The sequence below is a fragment of the Nomascus leucogenys genome, chromosome 17 (assembly GCF_006542625.1).
Source record: "Nomascus leucogenys isolate Asia chromosome 17, Asia_NLE_v1, whole genome shotgun sequence".
NCBI classification, from domain to species: domain Eukaryota; kingdom Metazoa; phylum Chordata; class Mammalia; order Primates; family Hylobatidae; genus Nomascus; species Nomascus leucogenys.
Window position 1 is genome coordinate 37,356,076 of NC_044397.1, and position 21,685 is coordinate 37,377,760.

At 47.2% G+C, this 21,685-nt stretch overlaps 1 protein-coding gene across 1 annotated transcript in view; it reads left to right on the plus strand.

The window, feature by feature from the left end:
* YWHAG (tyrosine 3-monooxygenase/tryptophan 5-monooxygenase activation protein gamma) overlaps positions 1 to 12,190 on the plus strand; it is a 32,245-nt gene extending 20,055 nt beyond the window's left edge. The window contains exon 2 of the mRNA XM_030797520.1: positions 8,726 to 12,190. Within this exon, the coding sequence (XP_030653380.1) occupies positions 8,726 to 9,382 (657 nt within the window). The 3' untranslated portion in view covers positions 9,383 to 12,190. The remainder of the gene's footprint in view (positions 1 to 8,725) is intronic.
* The last annotated feature ends 9,495 nt before the right edge of the window (positions 12,191 to 21,685 follow it).

Genomic DNA, 21,685 nt, shown 5'->3' on the forward strand with positions numbered 1-21,685 from the left:
TGCTTCCCAGCCAGTATGGCTTTCAGACCCTTCTAGAAATGCAGTGTGAATGCACAGATGATTTTTAGTGCCATCTAGAATTTTGTCATATGCACATGACCAGTGGATACGTGCCTGTTACCCACACTGTCACCTTCACAATGAAGCCTTGGCATTGTGATCGGAGAACAATTCACAGAATGAATGAGGTTGTGATCAGAGAACAATTCACAGAGTGAATGAGGTTGAGCATTTTTCCTATTGTTTTCCTTTTCTCCGTTCCTTTTGCCCATTTTTCTGTTACTGGTTGATCTTAGAAATTCTCCGGAGGTTTTTATGTATTAGAGAAATAGCCGGTTCTCCGTGGTGTTGCAGTAGTTACATCATCAGAGACTCTTAGCATAGAAGAAGAGCACAAGATTTGCAGCCCCAGGGCTGGAGTTTTTTCTGCTCTGTGGAGTGTTAATGAGGTGACTCTGGGGAAAAGTCATGTTATTTCTCTGAGTCACACCTGTAAAGCGAGTGTAATACCCGCCTTGTGGAGTGGGACTTGGCGCTGTCAGCCAAACCCAGGCCCTCACCCAGCTCTCCTCTCATCTGTGAGACCTTGGCTTGGCCTTGGGTAGAAGTTTCACGACTCTGAGGCTGTTCTTCTTCCTCGAATGAATGTTTCCCTCTGCACAATTTTTAGCCAGGGTTATTGCTGCTGAGAAAACTAAAGTTGTTAGTTCCTAATTAAAATTTTCTCCAAGTATTCCATGCAGTTTGCTACGTTAAGAATACCTCTGTGACTGATACTCCAATGTGAATAAGTTGTATTTTCTCTGTGTAGACTGAGTACCTTGAGTACATCCCACTAGTGTTTTGTGTCTTCACGTTGTGATACAATGTGATGTATATACTAGATGGTCCATGGATGCTTGATGAATTAATTATTTGATAAGTTGTGGTCATTAAGCATATTTTCCCTGGTCACCAGACCTATAGAACATGTTGTATCAAGTTTTCTGAAATGAATGTGTGTTGAGAGTCCCCAAGACTGCCTCCAGGCTTGGTGATGTGCTGGGACTCAGCAAATACTTGTACTCATGGCAGTGGTTTTATACTGGGAAGTATGCAAAGCTCAATTAGCAAAGGGGGTCGGGCACAGTGGCTCATGCCGGTAATCCCAGCACTTTGGGAGGCTGAGGCGGGCGGATCACTTGAGCTCAGGAGTTCAAGACCAGCCTGGCCAAACATGGTGAAACCCCGTCTCTACTAAAAATAGAAAGTTTAGCTGGGTGTGGTGGTGGGCGCCTGTAGACCCAGCTACTCAGGAGGCTGAGGCAGGAGAATCACTTGAACCTGGGAGGGAGAGGCCACAGTGAGCCGAGATCACACGACTGCACTCCAGCCTGGGTGACAGAGCGAGACTACATCTCAAAAAAAAAAAAAAAAACAAAAAACATTAGCAAAGGGAAGAGGTGCAGGAGATGAAAATCAGAGGAAGCCAGGCACAAGTTTTCAAGAGTCCTCTCCCAGGGAAATCACGCGGGATACGCGTCATTATTCCAAGCTGTGACAATATGTGAGAAATGCTGTCTACCGGGGGTCTCGTTAGAGAGCAGCTGGGGGCTGGTCACTTAAGTACCCTCTGCCTGCCTAGCATATGTCCAAATCCATATTCCCAGAAGGAAAACAGGTTTAACGTAAACCAAGTCGTTTGTACCAACAGATTGGCGACAGTGAGCCATCTTTATCAGGGAATGGTGGGAACCCTCCCTAAACCCAAGTTCTCAGATGCCAGCCAGAGACCAGCCTTGTAAGCAGGCCTTTCGAAAGACAGCAGACTCAAGCCTATTATGTTAACTCTTCTGCACAGAAGGGAGTTCACATTTGAGGCATGGTATTTCAGATACATAAGGTTATTTTCACAGTGTTTAGTTGATTAGTAAACATAGGTTGTCTTTTGAACGAGTTGTGATGAAGGAGAACTGTGTCCCATCCGTTTGCAGTGGTTTATCCACTATCTGCACGGTGTATCCTTAACATGGACATCAGCACACATCCTGCACTTAGTCATGTCATTCTTTCTGTTTCTATTTAGCACTCACTGCATTTCTCTTTTTCATGGCCCCTTGGCCCTTTCAGGTGACAATATTCTCAAATTCTAGGAGGACAGAAAATGTAAGATGGAGCCAAGTCTCATACCTAGCACTTGCTAGGTTAAAAAAAAAAAAAAAAGGGCCGGGCATGGTGGCTTGCGCCTGTAATCCCAGCACTTGGGAGGCCGAGGCGGGTGGATCACCTGAGGTCAGGAGTTCAAGACCAGCCTGGCCAATGTGGTGAAACTCCATCTATACTAAAAATACAAAAATTTAGCCGGGTGTGGTGGTGGGTGCCTGTAATCCCAGCTACTTTAGAGGCTGAGGCACGAGAATCACTTGAACCCGGAGGCAGAGGGTGCAGTGAGCCTAGATCGCGCCATCACACTCCAGCCTGGGTGACAGAGTAAAACTCTGTCTCAGGGGAAAAAAAAAAAAAAAACAGACTTTCTTAGAGCAGTTTTGGGTTCACAGGAAAATTTAATGGAGTTCCCGTATACCCCCTGCCCCACACAAGCACAGCCTTCTTCCCTCAGCAGCCCCCACCAGAGGGGTATGCTTAAACTGCAATTAATGAATCATTATCACCCAAGGTCCACAGTTTACAGTAGAGCTCACTCTCGGTGTTCTACATTCTGTGGATTTGGACAAGTTTATAGAGGCGTGTAGCCACCACCTGAGTATCACACAGTGTAGTTTCATTGCCCTGAAAGTCCTGTGTGCTCTGCCTGTTCATCTCTCCTGGCTTATTTTTTGGATGTGAACTTCAGTTCTTTGTAGAGATTTTCAGTTTTATTAAATCAATGTGTTGGGTGAGGTGGTGCATGCCTATAGTTCCAGGTTGAGGCAGGAGGATTGATTGCTTGAGCCCCGAGGAGTTATTTAAGAAGATTAAAAATGCAAAGTTGCATTCATAACTTTTTTTTGGGGGGGTGGGGGGTGCGGACATACCGCTCTGTTGCCCCGGCTGGAGTGCAGTGGCTCCATCTCAGCTCACTGTAACCTCCACCTCTTAGGTTCAGGTGATTCTCCTGCCTCAGCCTCCCGAGTAGCTGGGATTACAGGCATGCACACCACACCCGACTCATTTTTGTATTTTTAGTAGAGACGGGGTTTCACCGTGTTGGCCAGGCTGGTCTCGAACTACTGACCTCAAGCGATAGCCGCCTGCCTTGGCCTCCCAAAGTGCTGGGATTACAAAGGTGAGCAGCTGTGCCTGGTCCCTACCATTACAATGTAAGGTTCATGGTAGATAAGGAAATTGTGAATGACCTTGTACTCCATGGCTTAAGGTCAGAAAGTCATCTAAGTAGCTATCCAAGAATTTCAAGAGTTGCTAATCTTAGGTAGAAAAGGTTTCTCTCCTCATCAGCTCTTAGGGGAAAATAGTTGACACTAATTAACATCTGATTCCTTAGCAGCTGGGATTTGGGGAGTTCTGCTTTTTGAACTGTTGGTGAGAATAACAGATTATTCCAACCGTTTTTACCTACAGCTATCTTTAACACCTTTTAAGTCACCAAAAGAAATTTGAATTTGAGCTTGTAGTAGTAGAGAAGGCAGAAACTTTGTTTTTAAGCAGAACATACAACTCTGGGGAATAAAAACTGAAACCTTCTACATTTTCCAACAGCCATGACAGTAAATTTTGGGGACCATGTTTTCAAGTGTCCCATTCATAGAAACAATTTATTAACCAGGGCATGATGGGAGGCTGAGGTGGGAGGATCACCTGAGCCCGAGAAGTTGAGGCTGCAGTGAGCTGTGATCATGCCATTTCTCTTCAGCCTAGGCAACAGAGTGAGACCCCATTTCTTTTCTTTCTTTCTTTCTTTTTTTTTTTTAAAGAAGAATAAGGTTAGGCAGGATGGCTCAAGTTTGTAATCCCAGAACTTTAGGAGGCCAAGGCTGGAGGATCACTTGTGCTCAGGAGTTCGAAACCAGCCTGGACACCATAGGGCGACCCTGGTCCCTGCAGAAAATACAAAAATTAGGGGGCATGGTGGTGGATGCCTGTAGTCCTGGCTTCTCTGGAGGCTGAGGCACAGGAGTTTGTGGCGTGGCTGCAGTGAGCTGTGATTGCACCAATGTACTCCAGCCAGGGCAACAGAGTGAGACCCTATCTCTGTTTAAACAACAACAACAAATTTAATGACTGTTTTGAAAAATGTTGCCTCTCTTCCCAAATGATACAAGATCCCGTATCTTCCCTATTGAATAGTCATTCTGTCATTCTGTCTTGATTAAATCTTTTTAGACACTATTAGAATAACTTGTTCTTTTAAGAGGTTATCTTTTGACCTTTAAAACTAATATGGTGGGGATCTCTTAATTTAAAAATAACAGGTTCTCGGCCGGGCACGGTGGCTCACGCCTGTAATCCCAGCACTTTGGGAGTCCGAGGCGGGCGGATCACTAGGTTAGGAGATCAAGACCATCCTGGCTAACATGGTGAAACCCCGTCTCTACTAAAAAAATACAAAAAATTAGCTGGGTGTGGTGGCAGGTGCCTGTAGGCCCAGCTACTCGGGAAGCTGAGGCAGGAGAATGGCGTGAACCCAGGAGGCGAAGCTTGCAGTGAGCCGAGATCGCGCCACTGCACTCTAGCCTAGGCGACAGAGCGAGACTCCGTCTCAAAAAAAAAAAAAAAAAAAAAAAAAAAAAAAAAACAGATTCTCATGCAAGTAATTATGATCTAAAGGATAAAGGATTTTTTAAAATTCTGATATAAGGTGTTCAGAACAACCTTTCTTTAGACTTTTTAGAGCAGAAGGGTTTCCCCTCTAACTTAGTTTTTTCACTGGCAGAGAACATCTGGGCGTGTTCCAAATGTGGTCGAGCTACTGTATCCAAAGGTGATCCTGGCATTTCATAATCTCCTTGTTCCAATTTGTCTGGGGACAGCTAGGCAGACTTTACATAAGTACAGATTGCCACTCTGGGCGCTGCAGGGAGACTTCATTTGCGGCAGGAGGAGCACCCCCAGGACTGGTGAGGTAATTTGAGCTTTAAATAGCTCCTGGCCCTTGAAATAAGGACAGCATGATTTAGGGGAAAGGCCAGAACTTGATCTCTGTGGCCTTCGGCACGCTGGCCTCATGACTGGAGGCAGTCATGAGGGCTGCACCGCGGGGCGGTTTGTCTTCAGCGTTCGCACACTCAGGAAAGTATGCCAGAGACGGGTGGCAGCAGCGCCCGAGGGCTCGACTCCTTCCAAAGCCAAGTCTGGGCAGTTTTTTTTTTTCAGGCTGTATGGAACTAGGGTTTATGGAAAGGAAGAGATGTGAGGCAGCTAAGGCAGTTTCCGGTTAAAATAGAGAAGAGGATGAAACAGAGAAGAGAGACACTCGATACAGGAAGATGAGCTGGGAGATGGTTAGGAAATGTAGACATCCACTGTGGTGAGAACTAAAACGAAGGAAAAGTATTCAGGGTATTCTTAAAAGTAGTTCCTCACGTTTCTGTAGCCTTTTACTTTTTCAGGAAGACTTTGCTGGGCACAATGGCTGTCACCTGTAATCCCAGCACTCTGAGCGACCAAGGTGGGAGGATCACTTGAACGAAGGGTTTGAGACCAGCCTGGGCAACATAGTGAGACCTTGTCTCTACTAAAAATTTTAAAACGGCTGGATGCAGTGGCTCACACCTGTAATCCTAACACTTTGGGAGGCTAAGGTGGGTGGATCACTTGAGGCCAGGAGTTCAAGGCCAGCCTGGGCAACATGGCAAGACCTTGTCTCTACAGAAAAATAGAAAAATTAGCTGGGCGTGGTGGCACGTGCCTTAGTCCCAGCCACTCAGGAGGCTAAGGTAGGAGGATTACTTGAAGCCCTGGGAGGCTGAGGTTGCAGTGAGCCAAGATAGTGCCACTGCACTTCCAGCGGGTTGACATAGTGAGATCCCGTCTCTAAATAAATAAATAAATAAATCAGCCATAGGCTGAGGCGGGTGGATCACTTGAGGCCAGGAGTTTGAGACCAACCTGGCCAACATGGCAAAACCCTGTCTCTACTAAAAATACAAAAATTAGCCAGGCATGGTGGCACATGCCTGCAATCCCTGCAATCAGCTACTCGGGAGGCTGAGGCATGAGAATCGCTTGAACTTAGGGGGAGGTTGCAGTGAGCCAACATCATGCCATTGCACTCCAGCCTGGGCAACAGAGTGAGACCAGGTCTTTTTGAAACTCTGTCTCCAAAAAAAAAAAAAGAAATCAGCCATGCATCGTGGTACACACCTGTAGTCCCAGCTACTCTGGAGATTGAGGTGGGAGGGTTGCTTGAGCCCAGTAGTTTGAGGCTGCAGTGAGCTGTGATCATGCCTCTGCACTTCAGCTTGGGAAACAGAGTAAGACTATGTCTCAAAAAGAACAAAAAAAGACTTTCTTATTTGTCTGATATACCTCTATATTACCTTATGAAAGAAGCAGAAATCCCCGTTTTGCAGATAAGAAAACCAAAGCCCAGAGAAATGAAGCAGCTTGTCCCCAAGATTGCTTAGCAAATGATGAAACTGGGAAAAGCCCAATCTTCCAGTTATTTGTGGACACATCAGAATTCAGCATGAGTGACAGCAGTCTGCTGGATGACAGATAGTGCGGAATGAGACACGAGGTGCCTGTGTTTATTCATGCAGGAGGAGTGTTTGCAGAAGTGCGGGGAACAGGAGGTGGTGGAGCAAAGCCTCTCTTTCCTGGTTTCCTTCTGCTCTGAACTCAAGTAGTACCCACCCCCTATTCTTCCCCTCTTTTGAGTCTGTTTCACTGAGGGCATGGCTGGTAGGAGTAACATTGTTCTCCAGCATTAAAACAGCATCAGTAATGTCTAGGAAAAGGTTAACTTTAAAAACACTACTAATCAGTTTAGAGAATATTTGAGCGCATAGCAATTGCTGATCAGTTCATTCAAAAAATGAATTGCCTGCCATAAACTAATAAGCATAATTTGGTTTATGTTTTGATTTAATTATCTCTAAGTAGATGCTGCTTGAAGTAATGACTGTAACCAGTTTTGCCAAGCATACCCCCCCGTTTATAATTAAACAAAAATTTTTTTTTTTTTTGAGATGGGGCCTTATGATGTTGGCCAGGCTGGTCTTGAACTCCTGGCCTCAAGCAGTCCTCCCCACCTGGTGTCTCAAAGCACTGGGATTACAGGCATGAGCCAACATACTGAACATAATGATTCAAACGTAGAAAAAAAAGTCTCCTGGTAGTTCAGTTCCCCCATGCCCCAGGAGTTTAGTACAGAGGTGTCCAGTCTTTTGGCTTCCCTGGGCCACATTCCCTTGGGCCACACGTAAAATACACTAACACTAACAATAGTTGATGAGCTTAAAAAAAAAAAAAAAAAAAAAATTTCCAAAAATAATTCCCAATGTTTTAATAGAGTTTACGAATTTGTGTTGGGCTGCACTCAAAGCCATCCTGGGCTGCATGCAGCCTGTGGGCCACAGGTTGGATAAGCTTGGTTTAGTAGATCTTTTTGGATTCTAGGTCCCTTCCTGTCGTCTCTGTATGTAATATAATGTTATACAGATGCTGCAGTTGATCATCACAGGGAACAGTGGGGACTCAAGGGACAGGGAGTAACCACTTTTCTTCTCTCCTCTCCTCTCCCCATCCCCAGCCAGCTGGCGTGTGCTGGTAGTCCCAGCTCCTCGGTAGGCAGAGGTGGGAGAATCATCTGTGCCTGGGGAGGTTGAGGCTGCAGTGAGCTGTGATCCTGCCGCTGCACTCCAGGCTGGGTGATAGAATGAGACCCTGTCTCAAATATAATAATAATAATGTATTTCATATGGTTGTCAAGTAATGTAATAGTATATGACTCTGATACTATAGAAACCAGGTAAATAAATTTAGTATTATTGGCTGAGATTAATAAGCAGTTATTTGTAGTCATAAAAATATACAGCATTGGTTTGAGATGCCACTTGAGTCTTCTGAAAGTGATTAGTCTTGGGGGTGATGAGGGCGGGAGCCTTGAGAAATGGCCATCTTGGGAGAAGCATTGATTCCTGTTGCCCAGCTAGAGGCGCTGTGCTTGCGTCATTCTTTTGTATTGCTGGTTGTAAAGTTGTATTCAGTCAGACACTCCCACTGCCACAAATACAATACATGTTCCCTGGGTTGCTAAAGTATCACAGCGATCAGACTCAATCCTATGCCCCTTATTTGGACTCCCTGAGGTTTAGAATTCACGTGGTCTCGGCATATGAGCAGAAAGGCCTCCATGTTTCTCAGAAGTCAGCTTGAAGTTGACTCAGTATTTTCTCAAGCAGAAGGGATGGGACTGAAGTTTAGTAGACAGGGCAGGATTAGGAGGAATTTGTCAGTCTGTTTTCCTAAAAAACTGCTGAGTTAGACCATCTGTACTCTCAGTCTCTCATCTAAGGCCTAGACTTGACAGTGTTTTGTGGAACACACTGATAAGCCTGTGTCCTTTTCTGGGGAGGAAGCCAGGGTTCAGACACCATTGATCCAGCCGCACTTTTCCTTCCCTTGTGTGTGCTCCACCTCCAGCCCCCTTCCCCCAGCCCACACAACGTAATTTCCTTCTGTTCATCATGTTACTCAACAGAGCTCTGTTCTAGTGTCTCAGAGATACAGTTAACCCAGTGGACACCATCTGTACCATAACAACTCTGTTCTTTCCTCCTGACAGGTGACAGAGCTGAATGAGCCACTGTCGAATGAGGAACGAAACCTTCTCTCTGTGGCCTACAAGAATGTTGTGGGGGCACGCCGTTCTTCCTGGAGGGTCATCAGTAGCATTGAGCAGAAGACATCTGCGGACGGCAATGAGAAGAAGATTGAGATGGTCCGTGCGTACCGGGAGAAGATAGAGAAGGAGTTGGAGGCAGTGTGCCAGGATGTGCTGAGCCTGCTGGATAACTACCTGATCAAGAATTGCAGCGAGACCCAGTACGAGAGCAAAGTGTTCTACCTGAAGATGAAAGGGGACTACTACCGCTACCTGGCCGAAGTGGCCACCGGAGAGAAAAGGGCGACAGTGGTGGAGTCCTCCGAGAAGGCCTACAGCGAAGCCCACGAGATCAGTAAAGAGCACATGCAGCCCACCCACCCCATCCGATTAGGCCTGGCTCTTAACTACTCCGTCTTCTACTACGAGATCCAGAACGCCCCAGAGCAAGCGTGCCACTTGGCCAAGACCGCGTTCGATGACGCCATCGCTGAGCTTGACACCCTCAACGAGGACTCCTACAAGGACTCCACGCTCATCATGCAGCTCCTCCGCGACAACCTCACGCTCTGGACGAGCGACCAGCAGGACGACGATGGCGGCGAAGGCAACAATTAAGGCCCCGGGGGACTGGCAGCGCACGCGGATGCTACTACTGCAGTCTTTATTTTTTTCCCATGAGTTGGGGGTCGGGTGGGGGAGGGAAAGGGAGGGATGACCTTCCCAGGGAGAAACCCACGACCTGTCCTGTCTTTGATCGCCTCTTTGACATTTTTGCCAAAATACCACTAGTGGAAAGTCAGGCTAGCTGTGCTGGTATTGGAATAGCAGCCTCACACTGGCGTCTGGACTGTTCTGTAGATTCATGCAAGTGGAGCTGTCTGTCTCTAATTTAACTTATTGCTAGATAATAGGGTTTTCAGATGAAAAGAAAACTTAAAGAGGAATGGCCCTCATTCGTAAGTTCTGTGGTTCCAGTGAGGATTTTTATGTACATACGCTCTCGTCTCTCGTTTTGGGTACTTTCTATCTCATCTGTCTCGGCTCTGCATGTTTTCCAGGGTGTAGCCTACAGACATGGAACAGTGTAAATCCCAGACTGACAGACTTAGAACCTGAGGTCTCATTCGTCCTTATGGTTTAGGCCTTGCCAGTTTTCCGAAGTCTCTGATTAGTTGACAGTATTAACACTAAATTGCAGTTTACAGTATTTCTACATTACAGCCATATGTAACATCAAGCCATCGATTGTGTACTTTTCCTTTGCTAGTTGTTTGGGCTTTAACATCCTTATTCAGCCTTATCCAGGTTGGTTTTGCTGTTGATCGGTCTCCTAGGCTAAATGAGAAAGAAAGCGACTTCAGGTTTTGGTTCATAGGTGCTCGGCAGGTGGCTGTGGGATTTTTTTTTTTTTTTTTTGGTCCTTCTTTCCTCTTAACGTAAATCCACCACCAAAATTATTAATCCTCTTGAGAGAAACATGAAACGCCACAAAAATAGAGAAAATTCAGGTCTGTATGTCATGGATCATGTTGGTATTTTCAGAGAACATCCCGCTTCCAAAGCTGCCACAGCTCCCTCCTCAGGGATCACACTGCCGTCACCCACTCTGCACTGGGGCGTTTCCTAGTGCGCCTCGTGCTGGTGGACGCAGCTGGGTGGAGAAGCTGTGGGGTCGGAGAGGCGTTTGGAGAAGGTCTGTGGTGCAGTGTGTGAAAATTCAGGTGCTAGAAGCCTACTGGTAGAAAAACCCAAAAGGAAGAGCTATATCCTTAACCATTCTGTCCAATTTCGGGAGCCTTGTCAGTGTGTCGGTTTTTCCTCCCCGAAGACACTCCTTCCCCAAGTAATTGTAGGAAGATAAAAAAAAAAACTGTTACCAGATAACAAACACTGAACTCCTATTTGACCAGAACTTTTTCCTCTCGAGATAGTTTTTCTTTTTAATGAAAAAAGCATAGAAATTGGAGATTGGCTTGTCTCACGCAGCCAGTGCACATTTGGAATTGACAGAAACAACATTGCTATTTCCACCCATTTGTTTTCGGCAGCCTTAAGGCCCTCATTCTCATTTTGGGTGAATCTGTCTATCCGTGAACGTGGCTCGCATGTGCATTCTTTTTTTTTTTTTTTTTTATATAAAGTCAGTGACAAGAGGAACTCCTGAGACCTGTAATGACACCACACTTGTTTTCTTTCTTTGTTTTATTTAGGCAAGAAGAGGTGTGAGTAATTGAGGAAAAACTGACAGATGCTTTTGCTAATACCAAAATTGAGCTTACAATTAGGAACTGAGTATGTGTAACAGGATACAGGTGACAGTGAAGATAGAAGAACCACGATGACCACAGACTCAGTGTGCTCTGTAACATTGCACAGTTTACCCAGCATGACTTTCCTTAGGAGGCCCCCTCCTCACGCTAGAGCAAAAGTCCCAGTTAACTGAAGCCTACCAGAAGAACTAGTAGAAGAAGCTTTGCCGCTTTTGTGCCTCTTACAGGCGCCTAAAGTCATTGCCATGGGAGGAAAACGATTTGGGGGGCGGGGGGGCGGGGTAGGTGGGGCTTTCCCTAATTTATCTTCATGTCCAGTGAGCAGTGTTGCGTTTTTCCTTGTAGCATTTGGAAATGATTTACTGGAATTACAAAACCTATTTTTCCTTTAAATTTTAGCTTTGGCTCTGGCTGCTTTTTAGAATAATGCAAGATAAAAATCACACCTGAGGGCTAAAAACGGAGAGGGAATGGGAGACTTGATATTTAAGCAGCTTGAATGGTTTTTCTTTTCTTTATTTTTAAAGAAATGCACTTGCCTATGATACTGTCTCTCCAGTGAAATGATTACTCCTCCATTACTCTATTGATACAATATTGTGCATGCTAGTGTTGTATTTCTATACAGTAGCTTGAAATTGATTAACTTATACTGTAGGTGTTATGTATTCCTATGACAAAAAAAATTAAGTCTTCAAATTTTTTAAAGGTTTTTTTTTTTTAATTTAATTTTTCCTTTTGGGGGTAAAGTTTGCTCTACCAAATAGTGATTGTAACAAATTGATCTGTTTTGGATGTTGCTATAGTGACATGCAGTTATATATTTTGTTTTTAAAAAGGGGGGGAGCAAAAGAAACACCAGTGTTAGCTTAATCTTAATGTCTGGTGTTTGTCATGGTGAAATTATAACTATTACAGTGTCGGAGAACAACAAATATGTTCTCTGAATGAGCCTTTGTGCTTTTTGTCATGTTATGCAGTGAACTATTTTTAAGGTCTAATCAGTGATTATTTTTCCAGCTCCGTGTTTCTCTAAGGAATTATTTCACACACGGACCATCTTTAGCAGTTTCCTCAGTGATGGAATATCATGAATGTGAGTCATTATGTAGCTGTCGTACATTGAGCAAATAAACTTACAGATCTGACGCCATTGCTCCTTAGCTTCATTATGTGAGTTTGACTGTCCTTTGCTTTTGAAGGTTGGATCGGATGTTGGTGTTCTCTTCCCTCCCCAGCCCAAGGAATGAAGTTGGATTGGGGGGAAAAAGGGGAAAGACAGTAGATACTGGAAAGCGCCTCCAACCCGGAATCAGATTTGGGTTTGGGGACTTAAAAAACCGTTGCACCAGGCCAGGCGCGGTGGTTCACGCCTGTAATCTCAGCACTTCAGGAGGCTGAGGCGGGCGGATTACCTGAGGTCAGGAGTTCGAGGCCAGCCTGGCCAACATGGTGAAACCCCATCTCTACTAAAAATACAAAAATTAGCTGGGCGTGGTGGTGGGTGCCTGTAGTACCAGCTACTCGGGAGGCTGAGGCAGGATAATCACTTGAGCCCAAGAGGTGGAGGTTGCGTAAGCCAAAATTGCACCACTGTCTTCCAGCCTGGGCAACAGAGCGAGACTCCGTCTCAAAAAAAAAAAAAAAAAAAAAAATTTGCACCTTTTAGGGTGGGCACAGTGGCTCACACCTGTAATCCCAGCACTTTGGGAGGCTGAGGGCGGAAGATCACTTGAAGCCAGGAGTTTGAGACCAGCCTGGGCAACATATTGAGACCCTATCTCTGTTGAAAAAACAAAACCAAACCATTGCACCTTTTGGGCCTCCATTTTTCTCATATTAAATGAACCTGTTCAACTGGATCTCTGAGGGCCTTTCTGGGGTACCACTGCGGAGAAACACAGACCTGAGTGTGAGTGATGGCACCCCCCACCTGTCTTTTTTTTTAAACAACAAAACAAAACAACAGACGGGGTCTGGCCATGTTGCCTAGGCTGGGCTCAAACTCCTGGGCTTAAGTGCCTCCCAGAATTATGGCCCCTTTTGATTCCTGGGCAAATTATTCAAACTTCTTAGCCTGGGTGGCTGTGGGTGTGGTTGTAGGTTTAAATGATAACTGGATCATAGCTTTTAGTTATTTTTTTTGTGACAGAGTCTCGCTGTCATCCAGGCTGGAGTGCAGTGGCACGATCTCAGCTCACTGCAACCTCCACCTCCCAGGTTCAAGCTATTCTCATGTCTCAGTCTTCTGAGTAGCTGAGATTATAGGATCCCACCACCATGCCCAGCTAATTTTTGTATTTTTAATAGAGACTGGGTTTCGCCATGTTGGCCAGGCTGGTCTCAAACTCCTGACCTCAAGTGATCTGCCTGCCTTGGCCTCCCAAAGTGCTGGGATTACAGGTGTGAGCCACCGCGCCCAGCCAAGCTTCTTAATTTTCTGAGAAACATTAATTCACATTTCAGGAATGATAACACTGTGAATAGGCTTTTGGCATATACTCAGTGAATTCACTTATGTTGACTCATTTGTCACCCAGAACTACCCTGGGTGCCACTGCAAGTGTATGGCTGTGGAATTAGGAGTGACTGCTATACCTAAGGTCCTGTAACTCACTGATAACCTGCATCTGCCTGCCTGAGTTTGGTCTGCCCACACCAGGCTGCTTTTGCACTGCTAGGAGACCATAAGAAACTAGGCCAAGTGGCAGCAACCAACTCTTCAGCACACATTGACCAAGCATTTTTATTTTATTTATTTATTTTGAGACGGAGTTTCGCTCTTGTTGCCCAGGCTGGAGTGCAGTGGTGCCATCTTGGCTCACCGCAACCTCCGCCTCCTGGGTTCAAGCGATTTCCTGCCTCAGCCTCCCAAGTACCTGGGATTACAGGCACATGCCACCATGCCCGGCTAATTTTTTTGTATTTTAGTAGAGACAGGGTTTCACCGTGTTGCCCAGACTGGTCTCGAACTCCTGAACTCAGGCAATCCACCCGCCTCCACCTCCCAAAGTGCTGGGATTATAGGCGTGAGCCACCACGTCCAGCTGGGCCATTTTATTTTTTAGAGACAGGGTCATACTGTGTTGTCCAGGCTGATCTCAAACTCCTGGCCTCAGTGATCTGCCTCAGCCTCCCAGAGCACTAGGAGTACAGATATGAGCCACTGCACCTGGCCTGTTATGATATGTTGTTTCACTTGAAGTATTTGAAAAAAATACAGTATCACACAAATAAGTAGTTGGAAAGGCGTGAACCTAAAGAATTGAAGTTGAATGGCAGAAGCAGAATAAGGTTAAGAAAGTTCTTGTTAGGTGGGTGCGGTGGCTCACGCCTGTCAACTTTAGGAGGCTGAGGTGGGTGGATTGCTTGAGCCCAGGAGTTCAAGACCAGCCTGGGCAACATAGTACATAGTGAGACCCCTGTCTCTACAAAAATTAAGTGGGCATGGTGGTGTGCACCTGTAGTTTCAGCTACTCAGGAGGCTGAGGTGGAAGGATTGCTTGAGCCCAAGAGGTTGAGGCTGTAGTGAGCTGTGATCACGCCACTGAATTCAGTCTGGGAGACAGAGCAAGACCTTGTCTCAAATACAAAAAAACAAAAAAGACCTCATACTACATGAATTAAATCAGTCTTAGATCAGGCACCAGTGGTAAAGGTCTTTTTTGCCTCTTTTTTAGTGCATTCTACAATTTTAAAAATAACTGATAGTAGGCCGGGTGTGGTGGTTCATACCTGTAATCCCAGCATTTTGGGACACTGAGGCAGGCAGATCACCTGAGGCCAGTAGTTGGAGATCAGCCTGGCTAACATGGTGAAACCCTGTCTCTACTAAAAATGCAAAAATTAGCCAGGCATGGTGGCATGCGCGTTTTATCCCAGCTACTTGGGAGGCTAAGGCAGGAGAATCGCTTGAACCCAGAGATAGATTGTAGTGAACCGAGATCGTGCCACTGCACTCCAGACTGGGCAACAGAGCAAGACTCCATCTCAAAAACAAACAAAAACTGATACTTTGTCTGAAAGGTGATTAAAAATAACAGTGTGAAACATCAAGAGGTCTCCATTCCAAGAACTTCAGGTCAGGGGTAGAGTGGAGAGGCCGTAAATGTAATTCAGTGGGACCTTCTAGTACAGCAAAGCATGAAAGCAGTTTTCCTCCACTCTATTTATGTGTGATGACCACATGCATTGGCCTCTGCTCTGGTCACCTGAAACTGCATGTTTATTCACTGGGTGATTTGAGTGGCTAAGAATGGCACCTCCCTCCTGGGTGCACAGTTCCCAAAGCCTGCTTGGAGAAACAACCTTCTGAGCGCTAGCTGGGTTATTACTTATTGTTCTAGGAGTTGACAATAAGTGGTCACCAGCCTAATCAGAACATTAACGTGTGGCATACAAGCTTGCTAATTAGCCCACTGGTTTGAATTTTCCAACTCTGATGTGAATAAATGTGGTTGAATCTGAATGGCCACAAGCCCTACCTCTCATTAACCACAGAGAGCTGTGGTCAGTGAGGAGTTAGGGCGAGAGTGGCTGGATCACACTGGCAAGACAATGAGTCAAGACATCTCAGGTTACGTAAGGTACTCACGTGGCACTCTGTTATCCAGAGTATTGGAGAGGAAAGGCCGTAGGAATTACTTTGAGGAACACTATGACCTGGGGCTGTTTTTTTGTTTGTTTGTTTTGGAAAGAGAATCTCACTCTTGCACAGGCTGGAGTGCAGTGGCATGATCACAACTCACTGCAGCTTCTACCTCCTGGGCTCAAATGATCCTCCGAGCTCAGCCTTCTGAGTCGCTGGGACTATAGGTGTGCACCACCACCACACACACCTGGCTAATTTCTGGATTGTTTGTAGAATTGGGGTCTTGCTATACTGCCCAGGCTGGTCTCGAACTCCTGGCCTCAAGCAATCCTCCCATCTCAGCCTCCCAAAGTGCTGGGATTACAGACGAGCCACTGTGCCCAGCTGGTTTTTATTTTTTGAATTGGCCGTGCACACGTTACAAAATACAAAAGTGTGAGGCGGCCGTATACAGCCCACGAAGCTTGACATATTTACTCTCTGGCCAGTAGTTTGCAGACCCCTGGTTTATCAGAAACTCTTCCCAGCATGCCTATTACCCGATCACCCATTCATTGCCATTCTTAGAGGTAACTACTGCCATCCATTCTTCTAATTTGGTTGAGCTTGAAATAGGATTTTTGCTGCCTTTGAGCACTGATGTGACTCTGGCCTTGTGATTTTAAATACGGACAGTTGAAATTTGGTGGTCCCAAAACAGATATCTTGAATTAGAATATTTAATTCCATTTAAAGGGTAGTTAGGTGGCATTGGGGCACTTGAATCCCAAACACAAACATTGAAAAGAACGTTACAGTGATTGGCTACAGACCCACTCCTTGATATAGCAGGTAAATTCTTCTATGGGTTGTGGAACCTTGAAAGTCACTGTTGGCATTTTACTCCCAACATTCATATTTCTCTTTACAAAAAGGACATTCTCGGCTAGGCACAGTGGCTCACGCCTGTAATCCCAGCACTTTGGGAGGCCGAGGCGGGCGGATCTCCTGAGGTCAGGAGTTCGAGACCAGCCTGGCCAACATGGCGAAACCCTGTCTCTACTAAAAATACAAAAAAATTAACTGGGTATGGTGGCTGGTGCCTGTAGTCCCAGCTACTCGGGAGGCTGAGACACGAGAATCACTAAAACCCAGGAGGCAGAGATTGCAGTGAGCTGACATCACGCCACTGCACTCCAGCCTGGGCAACAGTGAGACCCTGTTTCAAAAAAAAAAAAAAAAAAAGACATTCTCTAATATAACCACCATACTGTTATCACCCAATTAATAATTCCCCTAATATCAGCCCATATGCAAATTTCTCCAAATTGTCCTCAGAATGCATTTGATAGCTTTTTCCAATCCCCGTCCCACACCATGTAGACTCCAATTAAAATTAATTCATTAATTGCATTTCAATATTAGATTTGCCTATTTTTTTTTTTTAAGAGACAGGGTCTCAGTTGCCCTGGTTGGAGTGCAGTGGACAATCATAGCTCACTGCAGCCTCCAACTCATGGACTCAAACAGTCCTCCCAACTCAGTCTCCCGAGTAGCTGGGACTACAGGCCTGCACCACCACTTCCGGCTAATTTTTTTTTTTTTTTCAACATGGGCTTCCAATAAATCTATTTTTATTTTTTGTAAAGATGGGTATGTTGTCTAGGCTGTTCCTGAATTCCTGGCCTCAAGTGATCCTCTCACCTTGGCCTCCCAAAGTGTTAGAATTAATGGGCATGAGCCACTGTGCCTGGGCCTGATATTGGCTTTTTTTTTTTTTTTTTTTTTTTTTTGAGACGGAGTCTCACTCTGTCGCCCAGGCTGGAGTGCAGTGGCTGGATCTCAGCTCACTGCAAGCTCCGCCTCCCGGGTTCACGCCATTCCCCTGCCTCAGCCTCTCCGAGTAGCTGGGACTACAGGCGCCCGCCACCACGCCCGGCTAATTTTTTGTATTTTTAGTAGAGACGGGGTTTCACCGTGGTCTCGATCTCCTGACCTCGTGATCCGCCCGCCTCAGCCTCCCAAAGTGCTGGGATTACAAGCGTGAGCCACCGCGCCCGGCTGATATTGGCTTGAGACTAGGCTACTTGACAGTCTTAAGGCCCCACGTTCTGGGTTTGTCCAGTTGTTTGTGCCTATGTCATTTAGCTTGTTTCCTGCCCTTGTCGGGGTACTTTTTTGTCTTGTGTAAGAACTTTGCTTTCTCCTCCATTTAACCTTCTCACTGGTTCACTCTGGGGTTTTTTTTTTTTTTTTTTGAGATGGAGTCTCGCTCTGTCGCCCAGGCTGGAGTGCAGTGGCACAATCTCGGCTCACGGCAAGCTCCACCTCCCAGGTTCACGCCATTCTGCTGCCTCAGCCTCCCGAGTAGCTGGGACTGCAGGCGCCCGCCACCACGCCTGGCAAATTTTTTTGTATTTTTAGTAGAGATGAGATTTCACCGTGTTAGCCAGGATGGTCTCCATCTCCTGACCTCATGATCCGCCTGCCTCGGCCTCCCAAAGTGCTGGGATTACAGGCGTGAGCCACCGCGCCCGGCTATTCTGTGCTCTTAAGCAACTACCAGCAGCAGAGCCTGTTACCTAAGCGGACAAGGCCAAAGCCACTGCTCTGAAAGGCCAGAGGGATTGGCCACTACCCATGGGGACCACCTTGTTTTCTGACTGGAGTCTTCTGGGCTCGGGGATTTGCCTCCTCAATCCTCTCCTGCCTCCCCTGGATGGGAAAAGTACAGTATTAGGTGGTTTAATAAGCACTGGTTTTGACTCATATCCTCACTTGGCCCACTGGGTCCTGGTGGTCTGCAGCTGTTCTGCCCCTATGCCTGGGGGAGGTGGGGAGACAGCACAGCCCACTTTATTCACTAGAGTTAACTCAGGAACCAGAAGGATGCCTGAGACACTTCTTTCATACTGGATCTACCCTAGGGGAATCACAATCTTGGTGTTAAATTAGTTCTTCCCACTGTGATGGGCAAATTACCCCACCACTCATTGGCTCGTAGGAGCTGAGAAGATACATGAAAATCTTTTTTTTTTTTTTGGAGACAAGAGTCTCGCACTGTTGCCTGGGGTTGGAGTGCAATGGCACGATACCAGCTCACTGCAACCTCCGCCTCCCGGGTTCACGTGATTCTCCTGCCTCAGCCTCCCGAGTAGCTAGGATTACAGGCACCCACCACCACGCCCGGCTAATTTTTTTGTATTTTTAGTAGAGACAAGGTTTCACTATGTTGGCCAGGCTGGTCTTGAACTCCTGACCTCGTGATCCGCCCGCCTCAGCCTCCCAAAGTGCTGGGATTACCAGGCATAAGCCACCATGCCTGGCCACAAGAAAGCCTCTTTTTACTCACTTAACCTGAAGCCAGATTTTAGAGATGAGGCTTCATTGGTTGTCAGTTTTTTTGTTGTGTTTTGAGACAGGATCTCGCTCTCTTGACCAGGCTGGAGTGCAGTGGTGCAGTCATAGCTCACTGCAGCCTCCACCTCCTGGACTCAAAGCAATCCTGCTTCAGCGTCCCAAGTAGCTGGGCTATCTGGCCTGGCTAATTTTTAAATTTTTTTGTTGAGACTGGGTTTTACTATACTATGTTGCCCAGGCTGGTTTTGAACGCCTGGGCTTAAGCGGTCCTCCTGCCTCAATCTCCCAAAGTGTTGGGTTTACAGGTGTGAGCCACCACGCCCAGCTGGGTCTGTTCTTTAAAGCCAGATAGCAAACTCATTTTTTATTCCATTAGGTTTATCAAAGCAGACTGCCTTCCAAGACACGGTATTTTTTAGTGTTATAGTTGACAAGGGGTTTTGCCTGCTAAATTTGCCTAGTAAATCCTCGGACAAGGATTGTGGGTAGTGGGCAGACCAAGAGTGAAAAATATTCTCTTGCCCTAAATCAGGAGACTACATTAGAAACAGACAAGATAGACTCAGGAAATAAGGCTAAAAGGTACAAAGGACAGGGCAGCTTGTAGCTGACTGCAAGCATTTTGGGGTGAGTCTTTTTTTCATGTAATCTCCCTAAATACCGTCCAAATCTCCAAGGTCAAACAGATGCCACCTCCCGCTGCTGGGGCGGGGCCACATTGAGTAATAATCATTGCACCCCGTGGTATGTTAGCACTTCGATTTCTTTCGCCTAGTGGTGACAGAGCCAAAATGAAACTGAGTAAGTACAAAACACAGCAAAATAGCACTGGCCGCATCCCTCAGGGCCTCACGCAAGCACCAGCCACAGCTGGTCTGGCCGCCCCTGCCCCATTCCTTGAGCTACAAAATGCTGCAGTGATGCTGGTTTGCAAGGCCCCAGAGCTAGGTGGGGGGATTCAGCATCCCTCCCGGCCCAGGTCTGGGCCCCCTCCCTACCCCAACCTGGGGGCTCTTGCAGTAGGTCCCCTGCCGACCCCTCCCGGCTCTGAAGCTGGCTTTCCCGGGAATCGCCTCTTCCAGACCCCAGACTGCAACAGCGCCCTCGAGCCCAGCCACCCCCGCCTCCAACCCACCTGGGAGCTCCATCCTCCGCCCTATCTCTGAGCACCTCCCCTCCCCAAACGCCCAGACCCCCGGCCAAGGAAGCCTTTTGCTGCCTGCCGTCTCCCCGAGGGGCCTGCTTTGCACTGGCAAGCCGTTCGTCCCTGGCCCCGGCGTGCACTGGCGCGCCTCTGTCCCCCGGGTTCCTCGACGTAAGACAGTGTTCAGAGATAGTGCAGAGACCAGGGCGCCCGGACTACGCGGAACCCCGGATGTAGGCCGGGCGGGGCCACGGCTGTGTATGTAGCCCCGCCCTGGGGGGCGGCCGCCTTCCCCTCGCGCATGGCAAGAGCCAATCACAGGCCAGCGTGTCCCCGCTCCGCCAATGGTCGGCCTGTTGCTAGGGCCTGGGTCCCTGCCCTGGAATCGGCCCGCTCAGCTGCCCCAGGGCTTCATTTGTCGCAGATCCGGCCCTCCAGCCATTGGGGAACTTTATCTGCCAATTTCACCCGCTTCTCTCTCCGCTGTCTTCCGCCTGTACCTTTGTTACGTGCTTGGGAGGACGGAGCCTTGGGCTCGTGGTGGGCCCTTGGTCCCACGCCTGCCCTTCAGTTTCCCCATCTGAACAATGACGTGATCTCTCGTGTCCCGGCCCGTACTGGTTGGCTATCCTTTCTTACCTACACATTTCTGCTTCTGGGAACAGCCCTGGGAGGTATGCGTTATTCCCAGATTGCAGAAGAGGAAACTCCTGGCCCCCGATACACACAACAGCTGGGCGGTTTCTGGTGGCGACCTGGGTCTGACGGGTTCCATCACTTTACACGCGGGAACCATGGTGCAACAGTGAGGGAGGGGGCAGATCGGGTGTCCTGGCGACACTGAGGCCAGGTCCTGCCTCTCTTTGGTGTCCCAGGCCCTCCACAGCTAGGTCCCAACCTGCCTGTCCAACCTCCGCTACCCGCATGCCCCAGGTGTTACAGCCCCATCAGCCTCCTGTGCGCCCTCCAAGGTCCTCTGCTCGAATGCCCTTCCCTCCCACGGTCCTGATGGTGATAACTTTGAATCGAACAGTGACGGCCAGCCAGGGCCAGGGCCCTCCCCCATCATTAGTCCTGAAAGATGTCAGAAATGGAATAAAGACACCCGGTCTCCCAGCTTCCCATCTCCTGACATAGAGTTGTATAATCTCAGGCCGAGAGGGAGATGAGTTGCCCAAGTCACTATCAAGGCTGGATTTAGGAATTAAAAATCAGCTCCAGTCTGGCTGCTGACTGTTTAGAAAGGTGGGATTTCTGTCACTCAGCAATGTCCATTTTCTTTTTCTTTCTTTTTTAGAGACGAGGTGTCACTCTGTTGCCCAGGCTGTACTGGAGTGCAGTGGTGCAATCATAGCTCACTGGAGCCTCCAACTCCTGGGCTCTGAGTAGCTGAGACTATAGGTATGCACCACCACACCCAGCTGATTTTTTTTTTTTTTTTTTTTTTTTGTAGAAACAGGGTCTCACTGTGGTGCCCAGACTGGTCTCCAGTACCTGACCTCAAGCCTCAGCCTCCCAAAGTGTTGGGATTACAGGTGAAAACCACTATGCCCAACCCAATGTTTCATTTTCTG